The following is a 17,571-nucleotide window of genomic DNA, read 5'->3' as shown; positions in this document are numbered from 1 at the left end:
ACAGAGAGGGGGAGTCATCAGACTCGATCTGGTTCACCTGAGTTCTGAGCACACCTGTCCATAATTAGGGTAGGATATAAGGTGTGCTCAGAGGTTCAGTCGGTGCGAGGTATTGTTCCTTTGTGACTTGCTAAGCGTTTTGTTCCGAGAGAGAGAGAGAGTTTGTTGTTTTTGATTACCCGTGTATCCGACCTGTGCCTTGTTGTTTGACTTCCCGAATTGCTTAATCCTCTACTTGTCTACCCCAGTGATTACCGTTCTCTGATCCTGTGCCTGTGACCTCGACTACGACTAAGCCCGCTCCTTTGGTACCTCTGCCTGTCTATGCCTGGCCCGGTTTTGACCACAGCCCGCCCGACCACGATTAAGCTATTCCCTTGTCTGTACTCTAATAAAGCATCGCTATTCTGCGATTGGATCTTACCACTCTGTCCGAGTATTCATCACAGACTGTTTCGTTCTGGAACCTATTTGGCCGGATCTGTATCCGGTACCTCATGGCATAAAACATATTTTTCACTTTTTGCAATGTAAACATTTTAATAGAAGAGATCCCCCCCTAAAAACACGTAATGTGAAAAAGTAGATTTTCAGCCCGGGCCTGATATTATAAGAGTTGAATCGGGTTAGGCCGGCCCGGGCTTATGGTTTGCGCAACATTGTAACCTACGGTATGTGTGAGACCAACCCGTGGCGGTGGCTGTGTGAGAAGCGCGCCTGTGTCTCTCGCAGAACTAGAATAAGAATCACTTTATATGATCTCTCTCCCTTTCTCTGCTCTGGTAGACATGAGCCTGCTGTAGGCTACCAAAATATTTGATCAACTTCCAAATATTGTTTTACAAAGTAAAACATGAGCAAGATAGGCTTTTGGCACGAGCGCATCCGCCATCACCAGCGAGTGAGCTGCTCATCATTGGGTGAGTCAGTGAAACTGGAAAGCATTTTAAGGACTATAGTTTCCTCCTCATGTTGTAGCCAATATGTCTCCACACACCTAGGCCTAGGCTATTGATGGATTAAAAACAAGGTCATTTTTATTGATCTCAGATTGTCAGTTCGTCAGTGTCAAAGTAGCCTGTCATTTCGATCATTTGTGCGTTATTAAAAAATATTCTGCCAAAGCCTCCAGTCATGTAAAATGACGTAGAATTGTATGAAATGCGTTTATAAAATGACATTTAACCCGATCCTAGGCTACTACATTTCCCCCCCGTGTGTGCAACTTCTGTAAGTGCCTCTACTCTACTGCTCTATGCGACTACGCAAATGCGACGATATGCATGCTTCGCTTTATTATAGAGGTGATTTTTTTTTCTCATGCGTTCCGGTACCTCAGAGCTCCCTAGGTCAACCCCCTCTTACGCTCACTTTTTGTTCCGGCACCTCCCGATTTAAGCACAGAAAATATTAATAACGTTCCACCATGAGGCCAAAACATAAACTGTGTTGTGTATGTGGCGCGTAATAATGCTTTTGATGTGCATGCAGTATGAGCAAAGATGGTTGGCCGCATCTGACCCCTTTTGTGTTGTTCCTTAAAATCGGGCCCTAGCTTTTCTGTATTCAGTGGGTCACAACAACAAAAAAGCTTGAGATGGGTCCCATTGATAAGTTTGGGATCCAGGGGTGTGGAGAAGTTTCAGATCATTACTATTACTGAATCCCCACAGACTGGCAGCGTCGTGCTGAGTACAACAGCTTTCCTGTGGCTCCAACACAACAACGGTAATGGATCAGCAACTAGACTCGAGGGGACCACTTCGTCGACACACATCCACTTAAGAGGAAGCAATGCTCTCAACATCCTGCGTGTGTGGGTGGGTGAGGTCTCAGGGTCCGCAAAGGCAGCACAACAAACCACACTTTGGCCTTACATTTTCAGATCACCCTCTAAAGCACTGTGGTACAACTACGTCAGTAAGACCGCATTCCCTGGCAATCACGTCATAGGAACTTTGGCTGTGTGTATTATACAGGCCTTGATTTTATTAATGTGATGTGCATGCGCGTGTGTGTGTACATACAGTAACACGGTAGTGGTATCACACAAATTAGATTGCACAGTGAATCCCCTATTCACAAAGTGGTTCCTGGCAGAGGATTCCTTTTCCATATCCCCAAGGGCCAAAACATCAACAACAACTAAACAAACAGGCAGGGCTGGCCCGCTCATTAGGCACGATTAGGCGGCCGCCTATGGCATTTTCTGAGCTACACTGACCAAGATGCACCTTCAACACATAAAACCTCACATAATTCGACCCCAAAACAATGACAATTTCTCTCAACCAGTGGCATGTGGGCTTTTTAGGTGAATATTGATGCCGCCCTGTGATAAGCGGTGCCCACTTTGTCAAAGTAATATTTTGCTTGTCCATTCCCAGCAAGGCTCTCCACGGTTGGAGAGAGGCATCTCTGTGGTGCTCCAACAATGTCAAAAAAAGAATCTAACATAAATCATGTAGCAGCAGGGGCGCAACTTTGGTTTTAGAAGTGGGGGGGACATATTTTTATATTTTAAATTTTTTAAAATCCAGTTAGATAAACACTCCAAACAGCCTACCCGACCGCTCGGAGGCTTCTGCATGGTCCTAAAGCACACCATTGCCTCGTTTTGTATCACATTCCAATGATAAAACTGGGGGAGACAAAAATGCAATTTCTAAAATGCATGTCCCCCCTGTCCCCAGTGAAAGTTGTGGCCCTGTGTAGCAGATATAGGATATGGTAGAAAGAGCAAGTGACCTTTTCTGTAGCCTACAGGCTGGAGATAAAAGGTATGACAATTTAATGACAAGGACACTTTTTATATCATGTAGGTTTCTTCGATGAAATAGCCTAACCTAAGACACTTTTTACATCATGCAGGTTTCTCTGATCAAACAACCTAAATGGCGCCCAATAAAAAAAAAAAAAACATTAACTGTCATGTTAACGAACAACATATCCTAAAAACAGGACAGGTCAAAGTAAAATGGACAATATGGAATGAACAATCACAACTGTTGTCTAGGATTTTCACCCCATTGTCATGATCAGTGGTTTCAAATTTGTATCCATAAATTTTTGACAAGCTGATCGTAGCGAAAAGGAAAATGTTCTGCATTTCCCTCTGTGTAAACATATTACAAATAGGCTCACAATAACTCCTGATAAAGTTGGGTAGCTGATATTCAGAGCTTAAACAGACAAATTGATTAGTCACAGGAATCAGGACTAATAAAGCCAATGCAATGTCCTGTTTTACAAATGGTGGGCCTACCACATGGATGGGCATTCATAAAATTCAATTTCAGGTAATACTGTAGGCTACACCTCAGTAAGCACGGACCGATGCCAATGCCATTTGGACGTCTTTTTTTGGTGCAGTCCAGACCTGACTTGATTTCCACATTCACAGTCATTGGTTTTTGGTCCGGTCCAGTCCAAATATGAACCAACCATAGACGTCTATGTTTGGTTCAGATTTGGTGCGGTCCAGACCAGCCTTGATTTCAACGCCCACAGATATAGATTTTTGGTCCGATCCGAAATCTGAACCTATCAACATCCGGAAAATAAGTATTTTCAACTTTTATTAGAATCAAAATGAACCTGATTTCAACGTGTGGAAAATATGTATTTTCAACGTCCGGAAAAGATGCCTTTTCAACGTCCTGGAAAATATGTATTTTAAACGTACGGAAAATATGTTATTTCACCTTTCATTCAGACCTAAATGAACCTAACTTTAATGTCTGGAAAGTACGTATCGTAGACGTCTTTTCAACTCAATTTTGCTTGCTGGGACCATTCTAGTTTTGCAGGGTGCCATTTTCTGGTCTTGCATAGACTAGGGCTGCAGAACAGCAAGGAAAGGCCCTGCAAACAGGGGTGGCATGTTTCATGAAACAAACACATTGGCTTAGCCAGCGAAAAATAGCGGAAATCACAGATTTCCCACTCTTGAAAAACCACTATGACAACAAAAGTTGTTTTATTCAACATAACTTACTGTACCATACTGCTTAGTGAGAAACAAAGGCATTCAAAGTCAGACAGTAGACCCATACAAATGCTGTGCTTTTTACAATTTTGAATTTTTTCAGTTGTGCTTGAAAGAAATTAGCCCAGTAAGGGCAACAGGATAAGGCCAAAATAGCACTCAAGGGCATAACTGACTGTGATAACATGGGGATTCACAAAGTGTTTGCATTAGTTTAGCTTCGTCTTTTGTTATTACTCTCCCCTGAGAATAGTGGTGCAAAAGCATGGTATATGTAGGGCATATTAGTCCCCTACATCATTATATGAAAAAGAAAAGTTATGTATCAGATAAACACTGCATTCAGACTTCAGAATCCCTGTATCTCGTCATCACTAATCAACCAATCAAGTCAGTCTATGTTTGGAGGTTTCCTGTCTGACATCCAATCAGAGCCTCAGGAGCTCATGGTGGCGATGGGGATGACGATGACAAGGATTATGGTAATGGCTGTGAAGATGAGCGCCCCCAGCTTGCAGGCTTTGGCTCTGCGCTGGTTGGCCTCTTTGCGCCTAAGCAGTGTGTTGTAACCTGGCGTGTAGATGTCCTCCATCCAAAACTCCAGGTTATTGGGGTTTAGAGGCTCCTGGGCCTACGAGACAAAACATTAGGTCACCACCGCTCTATCATGCCAGATGTTAGAGAGTCAGATAGATAACCGTTCCAGTTGTTTCATTAAAAGTCTTATTCACTGGGAGTTCCATTTGGATCCCAGTTCAGATATATTTTCTGAAGATTCAATGACTAATCCTGGTTTATATCATTTTAGGAGAAAGCTCTGTGAAACTTTACCTAATGCATTATGATGCAGTTATAGTGCATCACAAGACCCTGACTGAATAACATCTGTTTTCAGTCTGTTGAATATTGACAGCATATTCATACATTTAAGCTTATAATAAGACATTGAAAGTGCTCATAATAACAACAAAACATTTCCTCTTGGAAAGCAGGGGTCTCAAACTGGGGGCCGGCGGGCCAGATACGGCCTGCAAGCTGATTAAATGATTAAATGTGGCCTGTGGTTGTATTAAAGGAAAGTGTTACCAAAAGGCCAATAAGATCCTAATGTACCTGTAGGTCCAGAGGGGACATTCTGGCCTCTCTCTCCTCCACGGTCCAGACCGGGGCTCCTCCTCTCCCACCATCCAATCTGGGGTCACAGGGCAGCCCAGAGGACAACCCGGGATTGGTCAACCCACCACCCTTCTGACGCAAGAGAGAGGAACTGAACACCGGTTCCACCAGTTGGGAGTGTTTTTGAGGGGGGAGCTTATGACTCTGGGCGGAGTTGTTTGATTGGTCCATCTGCATGGAGGGATTGAGTCAAAGATGTGAAAGAGCGAATGCGGATGGATGAGAAGGAGGAAGAGAGAAAAATAGAGCAAACGTAAAGGCAGAAACAGAAGTTGTCATATTGGAATAAACGTGTGAACAAACTGGATACACACAAGCAGACTTTCTCTTGCCTTCTTGTCCTAAGTGGAAGATTACTGATTGCACTCTCAGAAAAAAAGGTGCTATTTAGAACCTAAAAGGGTTCTTCAGCTGTCCCCATAGGATAACCATTTGAAGAACCCTTATTGGTTCCAGTTAAAAACCTTTTTGGCTCCATGTAGAACACTTTCCACAGAGGATTCTACATGTAACCCAAAAGGGTTCTACTTGGAACCAAAAAGGTTTCTCCTATGGGGACAGCTGAACCCTTTTTTTGACGAGTGTACAATGAAAGGCAGTCCTGCACTGACATTAAAAGAGCCATGGGTTATACTAATCAACTATGTAAACAACTGACCACCTAAACCACAGTCTGACCAACAGGCCAGCTAATTACATGTCTGACTCTGCTTTAGATTTGAGTATTCAAAACGAATTAATGTGTGCATACTTACACACACACACACACACACACACACACACACACACACACACACACTCACATACACTGTTGCACTGACTAAGGTCATACATCACCTGTCGTTTTTTTCCAGGCTGGGCCTTGACGTCTTTACTTTTCGAGAATGACACCGTCCAATCCCGCGCAGACGAGTTGGAGACGACGCTCGGCCGTTTGGAGTCTACGCCACTCTTCTCCTCAGGCTTGGAGGAGGCCAGCCGAGAGAGCACCACCTTCTTCCCCCCTTCGGTCTCGCTCAGACCTCCGTTTGTCTCCGTCTTCCTTTGGCTGCTGCCCCACCGGTTCCAGTCCAGGCTGCCAAACGAATGCCCAGATACAGACAGGGGCTGGGGTTCCGAGGAGCCACCAGACCCAGGAGTGAGCGAATGGCTCAGGCTACCTAGGGAAGACCCAACACCACTGGGCGGTCCCAGCCACCTACCTCCACCCCCTCCTCCCCCTCCCATGGCCTGTTCTTGTATCTTCTCATCCAGTCGCTGGAGGAAGGAGAGCACCTGGGAGATCTCAGCCTTGACCTCGGACAGTGACTCCAGGCGCCGCTCGATCTGGCCCATTCTCAGGAGGAGTTTACACACGCTGGCCTTGAGCCCACCGTCGTCGCTGCCATCCAGGGAGTGAAAGAGCCTCTGGAGCTGGCCCAGGCGGCCGCGCCGCGCCTCCGGGGTGTCCTGGGCTGCCGAGGGGCCCACGTCATGGGGGTGGAGGACCCCTGTGGAGCCACACATGCTCATGTCATCCAGGAAGCGGAAGATGGCGCTGATGTCATCCTCGCCCATCATGTCGGGGTCATCCATCGAGGTCATGAAAGACAGGCGGTCGGCGTGCACCAGGCTGCGCAGGCGCCGCGGGTCTGACATGGTGTCGGTCTGGGTGCCCCTGTTACAGGCCATCAACCCCCTTCCTCCAAGTGCGGGAATGGAGGTCCCCTCCCATCCCTTTGGAGGGGACAACCCCCCACCAAGGTTGTTTGTGGTGGGGCTGGGAGTGAGTCTCACCTGAAGAGAGCCCTCAGAGCCATCCAAGCCCACACCCACTAAGCCCACCACCCTGTCGTCCAGACTCAGGCTCTTGTCGGCCCACCCTGGCCTCTGGGCCCTGGGAGGTTGGAGGTGGAGAGGGGACCATTCTTGAATAGTATCCCCTGGGCCAAAGTACGTGGAGTCCTGGAGGTCGTCCAGGCTTTCATGTTTGGCCCGGCGCTCCGGAGAAGACCTACCGACAGTTGGAGAAGGATACGGGTTGGATAGCAGCTCAAAGCTGCGGTTGGAAAAAAGTTCCTGCCTCCCTCTTTGTCCTACTCCTCCTCTTGGAGTCTGAGACTCAGTACTGATGGTCACATGGGGAACCAGTTGTGACTGGTTGTGGAAGTCCTTCTTGAAGATGTCTCTCTTCTTCACGCAGGAATGCCGCTCCGATCCTGGCTGTGATCCCGGCTCCGATCCCGGCTCCGATCCGGGATCCCTGGGTGCCGAGTCTCCACTCAGGGAATCCTTGGAGGACTCGCTGTCTGTCTCCAGGGGGAGGTAGATGCTCTGCATGCCTGGGATGCTGCCGCTGCCAGCGAACAGCGGGGTGTTGTGTCGCCAGTCGAAAGACACAGCCCTGGCACGGCTCGGAGGGGATGAGGAGACCAGAGAGAGGGGATCGGGAGGGAGACTGGCACGCTTGCGGAACGAGTAATTTGATTTGGGCCAGAGCAAGCTCGGGTCGATGGGGCCTGAGAGGGTCTGAGAGTCTGAAAGGGTGCGCACCCTTTCACGTCTGGAGATTCTCGCCTCGTCAGTGATGGGCAAAGAGCTTTGCAAAGAGGGCTCTGGGGATTGGTCGATGTGGGGGGCGGGCTTGGCTTTCATTGGCTGGGCAGGCTGGGCCTCATCGGGAGCCCCACCCGTCATTTGAATGAGGTTGAATATGGTGACGATGTCAGCTGCCACACCTATCGGGGATGTCCCCAGTCCCTTGGGGGTGACCCTGTCTCTGAAGAGGGTGGCGGGGAAACAGGGGTCGCGGCAGGCTGCGGAGAACAGCAGGCTCCTAAGCTCTGTGAGGTGCTGCAGGTCGAAGCGGGTGCTGACCATTCGACACAGGTCCTGGAAGGAGAGCCAGTGGCGCATAGCGGCCAGCTCCTCCAGAATACCCAGCAGGACCAGGGGGTACTCCTGTTGCAGGCTGGCCATGAGCCAATATCACCTTCATATCAACAATAAAATCAACAGGAGACATGAGAACAATCAAAGTGGTTGGAAATAACTCCTAGGATAAATACCACTAATTTATTACCACTAATTTATTACCACTTGAATACCACTGAGCCAGAGTAAAACCTAAAGTAAGAACATATTAGTAGAATATTATTTATCATATATCAAAATAAAATGAAATCACATAATCTATAGCTAAATAATGAAGCATGGTCTTGCAATTTTATTTAATTCAAACCAAAAACATGTGGACCCTGGTGTTTTACTACAGTGATGTCAAATGTTCTATTTCACTGAGAGTCACACTTTACAGCAAGCGACCTTATTTTGAGCCTTAAAATAACTGACCAGATGATATGACGAGGAAGTGCTGCATAGCCTATCATATACTGTACACCGGTGAGAGGACATGCAAATTAACTTGATTGAACCAGATGAAAAAATGTAGGCTAAATGAAAAGCCAAACTCAAATAGCAGTGTTTTAAAATACATCTTAAACAAATACAAGAGAACATATGACATATATTAATCTGATAATGTAGTCGTTTTTAAGCCATCTCAGAAGCACTAAAAGTTTAACTATCGGGAGAGCAGAATCTATCACAGTCGTGGAGTCAATCCAGTCAGTGTCAAATAATCCATGCCATGAGAACATGAAATCATCTTCACTTGTGCTTGTTGAAAAGGTTGAAAAGCCTATAAAGTAGGCTAGCCTATTTAGAAACAATATTTTATCAACAGTCACACAAAGTAGGAGACTTAGGTAGCCTACCTGTTATCTCTGGGCAAAGAATCGTTGGATTTCAGCACCTCCGTTAGAATAACAGCATTGGCTTTGAGAATCGCAAAACGACCTCAGGTAGCATATTGTCTGCAGATTAATAAAAGGACGATATTCCTTTGGAAAGAAAGATCTAATCCACTGCACAGTTGATTCTCATCTGTCTGGTTGAGCTCTGTTAAAACGGGTAGCTACAGACCAGGCTGAGAGTAGAAAATTAGAAACCAGGTCATCCTCTCACTAGTCCCTAAGTCCCCAAAGGAGCCTCAAAAAAGCAGCCATTCAACTAAGTATGATCTCTCCGAATAGAATAGCTTTATGACACCTGAAATGTCAATACAAACTAGAGGCTACATGTAGGCTAATCAAATTAATCATACACTAGCCTATAATAAAGACATACCGGTTGGCACGATATATCTCTGTGTGTGAGGGAGTGTGGGAGTGTTTCTTTTAGGCTGTCAGATTACAAAAGTGTGTTTGTGTGTGTAACGGAGAAAACAGATTAAAAATGTATGATTTCATAATTGAGACTCCTCAACAACATTTAGCTTGATAGTAAACCAAGAGGACCTGATAGCACACACGCACACTCGCACAAACACACACACAGACACACACACACAGAAAAACACACACACACACACACACACACACACAGACACACACACACACACACACACACAGACACACACACACACACACACACCGGCCAATCCTCCTCGTGGACCTGTCATCATTAGCGAACATTAGCATCCATAAAGGCCAATACTTAAAACCCCATTAGACTGAGAGGAGAAGAAAGCTTTCAGCTTTTACATCTCTGTCAGTTGCACCTGTCAGCCATATAGGAATGAATCAATCATATATCGAGGATGGAATCCCTTTCGATCCATAAAATGAGTGGATGGCATAGGAAAGCACTTTTATATAAGATTTTATTCTACAATACAGAAATTACGGTGTATTTACCTAGAAGTAACATGGTAGTAGCAGGTCATTTTTGGCAATTGTTTGTACAATGTTTGAAGAAAATAATAATGTACTGTGTAATTACCTTAGTGGTTAATAATCCTCTCTTCATCATCCTGTGTAATTACGTTAATAGTTAATAATCCTCTCTTCATCATACTGTGTAATTACCTTAATAGTTAATAATACTCTCTTCATCATACTGTGTAATTACCTTAATAGTTAATAATCCTCTCTTCATCATACTGTGTAATTACCTTAATAGTTAATAATCCTCTCTTCATCATCCTGTGTAATTACCTTAATAGTTAATAATCCTCTCTTCATCATACTGTGTAATTACCTTAATAGTTAATAATCCTCTCTTCATCATCCTGTGTAATTACCTTAATAGTTAATAATCCTCTCTTCATCATACTGTGTAATTACCTTAATAGTTAATAATCCTCTCTTCATCATACTGTGTAATTACCTTAATAGTTAATAATCCTCTCTTCATCATACTGTGTAATTACCTTAATAGTTAATAATCCTCTCTTCATCATACTGTGTAATTACCTTAATAGTTAATAATCTTCTTGTCATCATACTGTGTAATTAGGGAATGGCCGGCAGGGATGTAGCTCAGTTGATAGAGCATGGCGTTTGCAACGCCAGGGTTGTGGGTTCGATTCCCACGGGGGGCCAGTATAAAAAAAATATGTATTCACTAACTGTAAGTCGCTCTGGATAAGAGCGTCTGCTAAATGACAAAAAATGTAAATGTAAATGTAATTACATTAATATTACAATAATCCTCTCTTCATCATACTGTGTAATTACCTTAATAGTTAATAATCCTCTCTTCATCATACTGTGTAATTACCTTAATAGTTAATAATCCTCTCTTCATCATACTGTGTAATTACCTTAATAGTTAATAATCCTCTCTTCATCATACTGTGAAATTACCTTAATAGTTAATAATCCTCTCTTCATCATACTGTGTAATTATCTTAATAGTTAATAATCCTCTCTTCATCATACTGTGTAATTACCTTAATAGTTAATAATCCTCTCTTCATCATACTGTGTAATTACCTTAATAGTTAATAATCCTCTCTTCATCATCCTGTGTAATTACCTTAATAGTTAATAATCCTCTCTTCATCATACTGTGTAATTACCTTAATAGTTAATAATCCTCTCTTCATCATCCTGTGTAATTACCTTAATAGTTAATAATCCTCTCTTCATCATACTGTGTAATTACCTTAATAGTTAATAATCCTCTCTTCATCATACTGTGTAATTACCTTAATAGTTAATAATCCTCTCTTCATCATACTGTGTAATTAACTTAATAGTTAATAATCCTCTCTTCATCATACTGGGTAATTACCTTAATAGTTAATAATCCTCTCTTCATCATACTGTGTAATTACCTTAATAGTTAATAATCCTCTCTCATCATACTGGGTAATTACCTTAATAGTTAATAATCCTCTCTTCATCATACTGTGTAATTACCTTAATAGTTAATAATCCTCTCTTCATCATACTGTGTAATTACCTTAATAGTTAATAATCCTCTCTTCATCATAATACTGGGTAATTACCTTAATAGTTAATAATCCTCTCTTCATCATACTGTGTAATTACCTTAATAGTTAATAATCCTCTCTTCATCATACTGTGTAATTACCTTAATAGAACAATAATCCTCTCTTCATCATACTGTGTAATTACCTTAATAGTTAATAATCCTCTCTTCATCATACTGGGTAATTACCTTAATAGTTAATAATCCTCTCTTCATCATACTGTGTAATTACCTTAATAGTTAATAATCCTCTCTTCATCATACTGTGTAATTACCTTAATAGTTAATAATCTTCTCGTCATCATACTGTGTAATTACCTTAATAGTTAATAATCCTCTCGTCATCATACTGTGTAATTACCTTAATAGTTAATAATCTTCTCGTCATCATACTGTGTAATTACCTTAATATTACAATAATTCCCTCTTCATCATACTGTGTAATTACCTTAATAGTTAATAATCCTCTCTTCATCATCCTGTGTAATTACCTTAATAGTTAATAATCCTCTCTTCATCATACTGTGTAATTACCTTAATAGTTAATAATCCTCTCTTCATCATACTGGGTAATTACCTTAATAGTTAATAATCATCTCTTCATCATACTGTGTAATTAACTTCATTGTTAATAATCCTCTCTTCATCGTCCTGTGTAATTACCTTAATAGTTAATAATCCTCTCTTCATCATACTGTGTAATTACCTTAATACTTAATAATCCTCTCTTCATCATACTGTGTAATTACCTTAATAGTTAATAATCCTCTCTTCATCATACTGTGTAATTACCTTAATAGTTAATAATCCTCTCTTCATCATACTGTGTAATTACCTTAATAGTTAATAATCCTCTCTTCATCATACTGTGTAATTAACTTCATTGTTAATAATCCTCTCTTCATCGTCCTGTGTAATTACCTTAATAGTTAATAATCCTCTCTTCATCATACTGTGTAATTACCTTAATAGTTAATAATCCTCTCTTCATCATACTGTGTAATTACCTTAATAGTTAATAATCCTCTCTTCATCATACTGTGTAATTACCTTAATAGTTAATAATCCTCTCTTCATCATATTGTGTAATTACCTTAATAGTTAATAATCCTCTCTTCATCATACTGTGTAATTACCTTAATAGTTAATAATCCTCTCTTCATCATACTGTGTAATTACCTTAATAGTTAATAATCCTCTCTTCATCATACTGTGTAATTACCTTAATAGTTAATAATCTTCTTGTCATCATACTGTGTAATTAGGGAATGGCCGGCAGGGATGTAGCTCAGTTGATAGAGCATGGCGTTTGCAACGCCAGGGTTGTGGGTTCGATTCCCACGGGGGGCCAGTATAAAAAAAATATGTATTCACTAACTGTAAGTCGCTCTGGATAAGAGCGTCTGCTAAATGACTAAAAATGTAAATGTAAATGTAATTACATTAATATTACAATAATCCTCTCTTCATCATACTGTGTAATTACCTTAATAGTTAATAATCCTCTCTTCATCATACTGTGTAATTACCTTAATAGTTAATAATCCTCTCTTCATCATACTGTGTAATTACCTTAATAGTTAATAATCCTCTCTTCATCATACTGTGAAATTACCTTAATAGTTAATAATCCTCTCTTCATCATACTGTGTAATTACCTTAATAGTTAATAATCCTCTCTTCATCATACTGTGTAATTACCTTAATAGTTAATAATCCTCTCTTCATCATACTGTGTAATTACCTTAATAGTTAATAATCCTCTCTTCATCATACTGTGTAATTAACTTAATTGTTAATAATCCTCTCTTCATCATACTGTGTAATTACCTTAATAGTTAATAATCCTCTCTTCATCATACTGTGTAATTACCTTAATAGTTAATAATCCTCTCTTCATCATACTGTGTAATTAACTTAATAGTTAATAATCCTCTCTTCATCATACTGGGTAATTACCTTAATAGTTAATAATCCTCTCTTCATCATACTGTGTAATTACCTTAATAGTTAATAATCCTCTCTCATCATACTGGGTAATTACCTTAATAGTTAATAATCCTCTCTTCATTACTCTGGGTAATTACCTTAATAGTTAATAATCCTCTCTTCATCATACTGTGTAATTACCTTTATAGTTAATAATCCTCTCTCATCATACTGGGTAATTACCTTAATAGTTAATAATCCTCTCTTCATTACTCTGGGTAATTACCTTAATAGTTAATAATCCTCTCTTCATCATACTGTGTAATTACCTTAATAGTTAATAATCCTCTCTCATCATACTGGGTAATTACCTTAATAGTTAATAATCCTTTCTTCATTACTCTGGGTAATTACCTTAATAGTTAATAATCCTCTCTTCATCATACTGTGTAATTACCTTAATAGTTAATAATCCTCTCTTCATCATACTGTGTAATTACCTTAATAGTTAATAATCCTCTCTTCATCATACTGTGTAATTACCTTAATAGTTAATAATCCTCTCTTCATCATACTGTGTAATTACCTTAATAGTTAATAATCCTCTCTTCATCATACTGTGTAATTACCTTAATAGTTAATAATCTTCTCGTCATCATACTGTGTAATTACCTTAATATTACAATAATTCCCTCTTCATCATACTGTGTAATTACCTTAATAGTTAATAATCCTCTCTTCATCATCCTGTGTAATTACCTTAATAGTTAATAATCCTCTCTTCATCATACTGTGTAAATACCTTAATAGTTAATAATCCTCTCTTCATCATACTGGGTAATTACCTTAATAGTTAATAATCCTCTCTTCATCATACTGTGTAATTAACTTCATTGTTAATAATCCTCTCTTCATCGTCCTGTGTAATTACCTTAATAGTTAATAATCCTCTCTTCATCATACTGTGTAATTACCTTAATAGTTAATAATCCTCTCTTCATCATACTGTGTAATTACCTTAATAGTTAATAATCCTCTCTTCATCATACTGTGTAATTACCTTAATAGTTAATAATCCTCTCTTCATCATACTGTGTAATTAACTTCATTGTTAATAATCCTCTCTTCATCGTCCTGTGTAATTACCTTAATAGTTAATAATCCTCTCTTCATCATACTGTGTAATTAACTTCATTGTTAATAATCCTCTCTTCATCGTCCTGTGTAATTACCTTAATAGTTAATAATCTTCTCTTCATCATACTGTGTAATTACCTTAATAGTTAATAATCCTCTCTTCATCATACTGTGTAATTACCTTAATAGTTAATAATCCTCTCTTCATCGTCCTGTGTAATTACCTTAATAGTTAATAATCCTCTCTTCATCATACTGTGTAATTACCTTAATAGTTAATAATCCTCTCTTCATCATACTGTGTAATTACCTTAATAGTTAATAATCCTCTCTTCATCATACTGTGTAATTACATTAATAGTTAATAATCCTCTCTCCATCATACTGTGTAATTACCTTAATAGTTAATAATCCTCTCTTCATCATACTGTGTAATTACCTTAATAGTTAATAATCCTCTCTTCATCATACTGTGAAATTACCTTAATAGTTAATAATCCTCTCTTCATCATACTGTGTAATTACCTTAATAGTTAATAATCCTCTCTTCATCATACTGTGTAATTAACTTAATTGTTAATAATCCTCTCTTCATCATACTGTGTAATTACCTTAATAGTTAATAATCCTCTCTTCATCATACTGTGTAATTACCTTAATAGTTAATAATCCTCTCTTCATCATACTGTGTAATTAACTTAATAGTTAATAATCCTCTCTTCATCATACTGGGTAATTACCTTAATAGTTAATAATCCTCTCTTCATCATACTGTGTAATTACCTTAATAGTTAATAATCCTCTCTCATCATACTGGGTAATTACCTTAATAGTTAATAATCCTCTCTTCATTACTCTGGGTAATTACCTTAATAGTTAATAATCCTCTCTTCATCATACTGTGTAATTACCTTAATAGTTAATAATCCTCTCTCATCATACTGGGTAATTACCTTAATAGTTAATAATCCTCTCTTCATTACTCTGGGTAATTACCTTAATAGTTAATAATCCTCTCTTCATCATACTGTGTAATTACCTTAATAGTTAATAATCCTCTCTTCATCATACTGTGTAATTACCTTAATAGTTAATAATCCTCTCTTCATCATACTGTGTAATTACCTTAATAGTTAATAATCCTCTCTTCATCATACTGTGTAATTACCTTAATAGTTAATAATCCTCTCTTCATCATACTGTGTAATTACCTTAATAGTTAATAATCTTCTCGTCATCATACTGTGTAATTACCTTAATATTACAATAATTCCCTCTTCATCATACTGTGAAATTACCTTAATAGTTAATAATCCTCTCTTCATCATCCTGTGTAATTACCTTAATAGTTAATAATCCTCTCTTCATCATACTGTGTAAATACCTTAATAGTTAATAATCCTCTCTTCATCATACTGGGTAATTACCTTAATAGTTAATAATCCTCTCTTCATCATACTGTGTAATTAACTTCATTGTTAATAATCCTCTCTTCATCGTCCTGTGTAATTACCTTAATAGTTAATAATCCTCTCTTCATCATACTGTGTAATTACCTTAATAGTTAATAATCCTCTCTTCATCATACTGTGTAATTACCTTAATAGTTAATAATCCTCTCTTCATCATACTGTGTAATTACCTTAATAGTTAATAATCCTCTCTTCATCATTCTGTGTAATTAACTTCATTGTTAATAATCCTCTCTTCATCGTCCTGTGTAATTACCTTAATAGTTAATAATCCTCTCTTCATCATACTGTGTAATTACCTTAATAGTTAATAATCCTCTCTTCATCATACTGTGTAATTACCTTAATAGTTAATAATCCTCTCTTCATCATACTGTGTAATTACCTTAATAGTTAATAATCCTCTCTTCATCATATTGTGTAATTACCTTAATAGTTAATAATCCTCTCTTCATCATACTGTGTAATTACCTTAATAGTTAATAATCCTCTCTTCATCATACTGTGTAATTAACTTCATTGTTAATAATCCTCTCTTCATCGTCCTGTGTAATTACCTTAATAGTTAATAATCCTCTCTTCATCATATTGTGTAATTACCTTAATAGTTAATAATCCTCTCTTCATCATACTGTGTAATTACCTTAATAGTTAATAATCCTCTCTTCATCATACTGTGTAATTACCTTAATAGTTAATAATCTTCTTGTCATCATACTGTGTAATTAGGGAATGGCCGGCAGGGATGTAGCTCAGTTGATAGAGCATGGCGTTTGCAACGCCAGGGTTGTGGGTTCGATTCCCACGGGGGGCCAGTATAAAAAAAATATGTATTTACTAACTGTAATTCGCTCTGGATAAGAGCGTCTGCTAAATGACTAAAAATGTAAATGTAAATGTAATTACATTAATATTACAATAATCCTCTCTTCATCATACTGTGTAATTACCTTAATAGTTAATAATCCTCTCTTCATCATACTGTGTAATTACCTTAATAGTTAATAATCCTCTCTTCATCATACTGTGTAATTACCTTAATAGTTAATAATCCTCTCTTCATCATACTGTGAAATTACCTTAATAGTTAATAATCCTCTCTTCATCATACTGTGTAATTATCTTAATAGTTAATAATCCTCTCTTCATCATACTGTGTAATTACCTTAATAGTTAATAATCCTCTCTTCATCATACTGTGTAATTACCTTAATAGTTAATAATCTTCTCGTCATCATACTGTGTAATTACCTTAATAGTTAATAATCCTCTCTTCATCATACTGTGTAATTACCTTAATAGTTAATAATCTTCTCGTCATCATACTGTGTAATTACCTTAATATTACAATAATTCCCTCTTCATCATACTGTGTAATTACCTTAATAGTTAATAATCCTCTCTTCATCATCCTGTGTAATTACCTTAATAGTTAATAATCCTCTCTTCATCATACTGTGTAATTACCTTAATAGTTAATAATCCTCTCTTCATCATACTGGGTAATTACCTTAATAGTTAATAATCCTCTCTTCATCATACTGTGTAATT

At 38.8% G+C, this 17,571-nt stretch overlaps 1 protein-coding gene and 1 pseudogene across 2 annotated transcripts in view; both read right to left on the bottom strand.

The window, feature by feature from the left end:
- Positions 1–4,137: 4,137 nt before the first annotated feature.
- On the bottom strand, positions 4,138–8,142 carry LOC311133910 (major intrinsically disordered Notch2-binding receptor 1-like). The gene is made up of 3 exons (XM_084167524.1): positions 6,002–8,142; positions 5,102–5,335; positions 4,138–4,619 (listed from the first exon to the last, which is right to left on the bottom strand). The coding sequence occupies exons 1-3, from the start codon at positions 8,120–8,122 to the stop codon at positions 4,425–4,427; spliced, it is 2,550 nt and encodes an 849-aa protein (XP_084023650.1). The 5' UTR covers positions 8,123–8,142; the 3' UTR covers positions 4,138–4,424.
- LOC311133215 (evC complex member EVC-like) overlaps positions 6,208–17,571 on the bottom strand; it is a 55,457-nt pseudogene continuing 44,093 nt past the window's right edge. The window contains exon 17 of the transcript XR_014615392.1: positions 6,208–6,271. The product of XR_014615392.1 is annotated as an evC complex member EVC-like (transcript). The remainder of the gene's footprint in view (positions 6,272–17,571) is intronic.

Source organism: Coregonus lavaretus (assembly GCF_964263955.1).
Source record: "Coregonus lavaretus genome assembly, chromosome: 8".
NCBI classification, from domain to species: domain Eukaryota; kingdom Metazoa; phylum Chordata; class Actinopteri; order Salmoniformes; family Salmonidae; genus Coregonus; species Coregonus lavaretus.
Note: the sequence above shows the minus strand (reverse complement) of the source record. Positions and strands in the feature narration are given on the sequence as shown.

Bases quoted from the DNA above. Each gene is read 5' to 3' on its own strand.
- LOC311133910 (XM_084167524.1), bottom strand. From the start codon at position 8,122: ATGGCCAGCCTGCAACAGGAGTACCCCCTGGTCCTGCTGGGTATTCTG. The intron at 5,336-6,001 runs GTGATGTATGAC...CCCTCCATGCAG, and splicing joins AGCCTGGAAAAAAACGACAG to ATGGACCAATCAAACAACTC. The intron at 4,620-5,101 runs GTACATTAGGAT...TTTGTCTCGTAG, and splicing joins TGTCCCCTCTGGACCTACAG to GCCCAGGAGCCTCTAAACCC.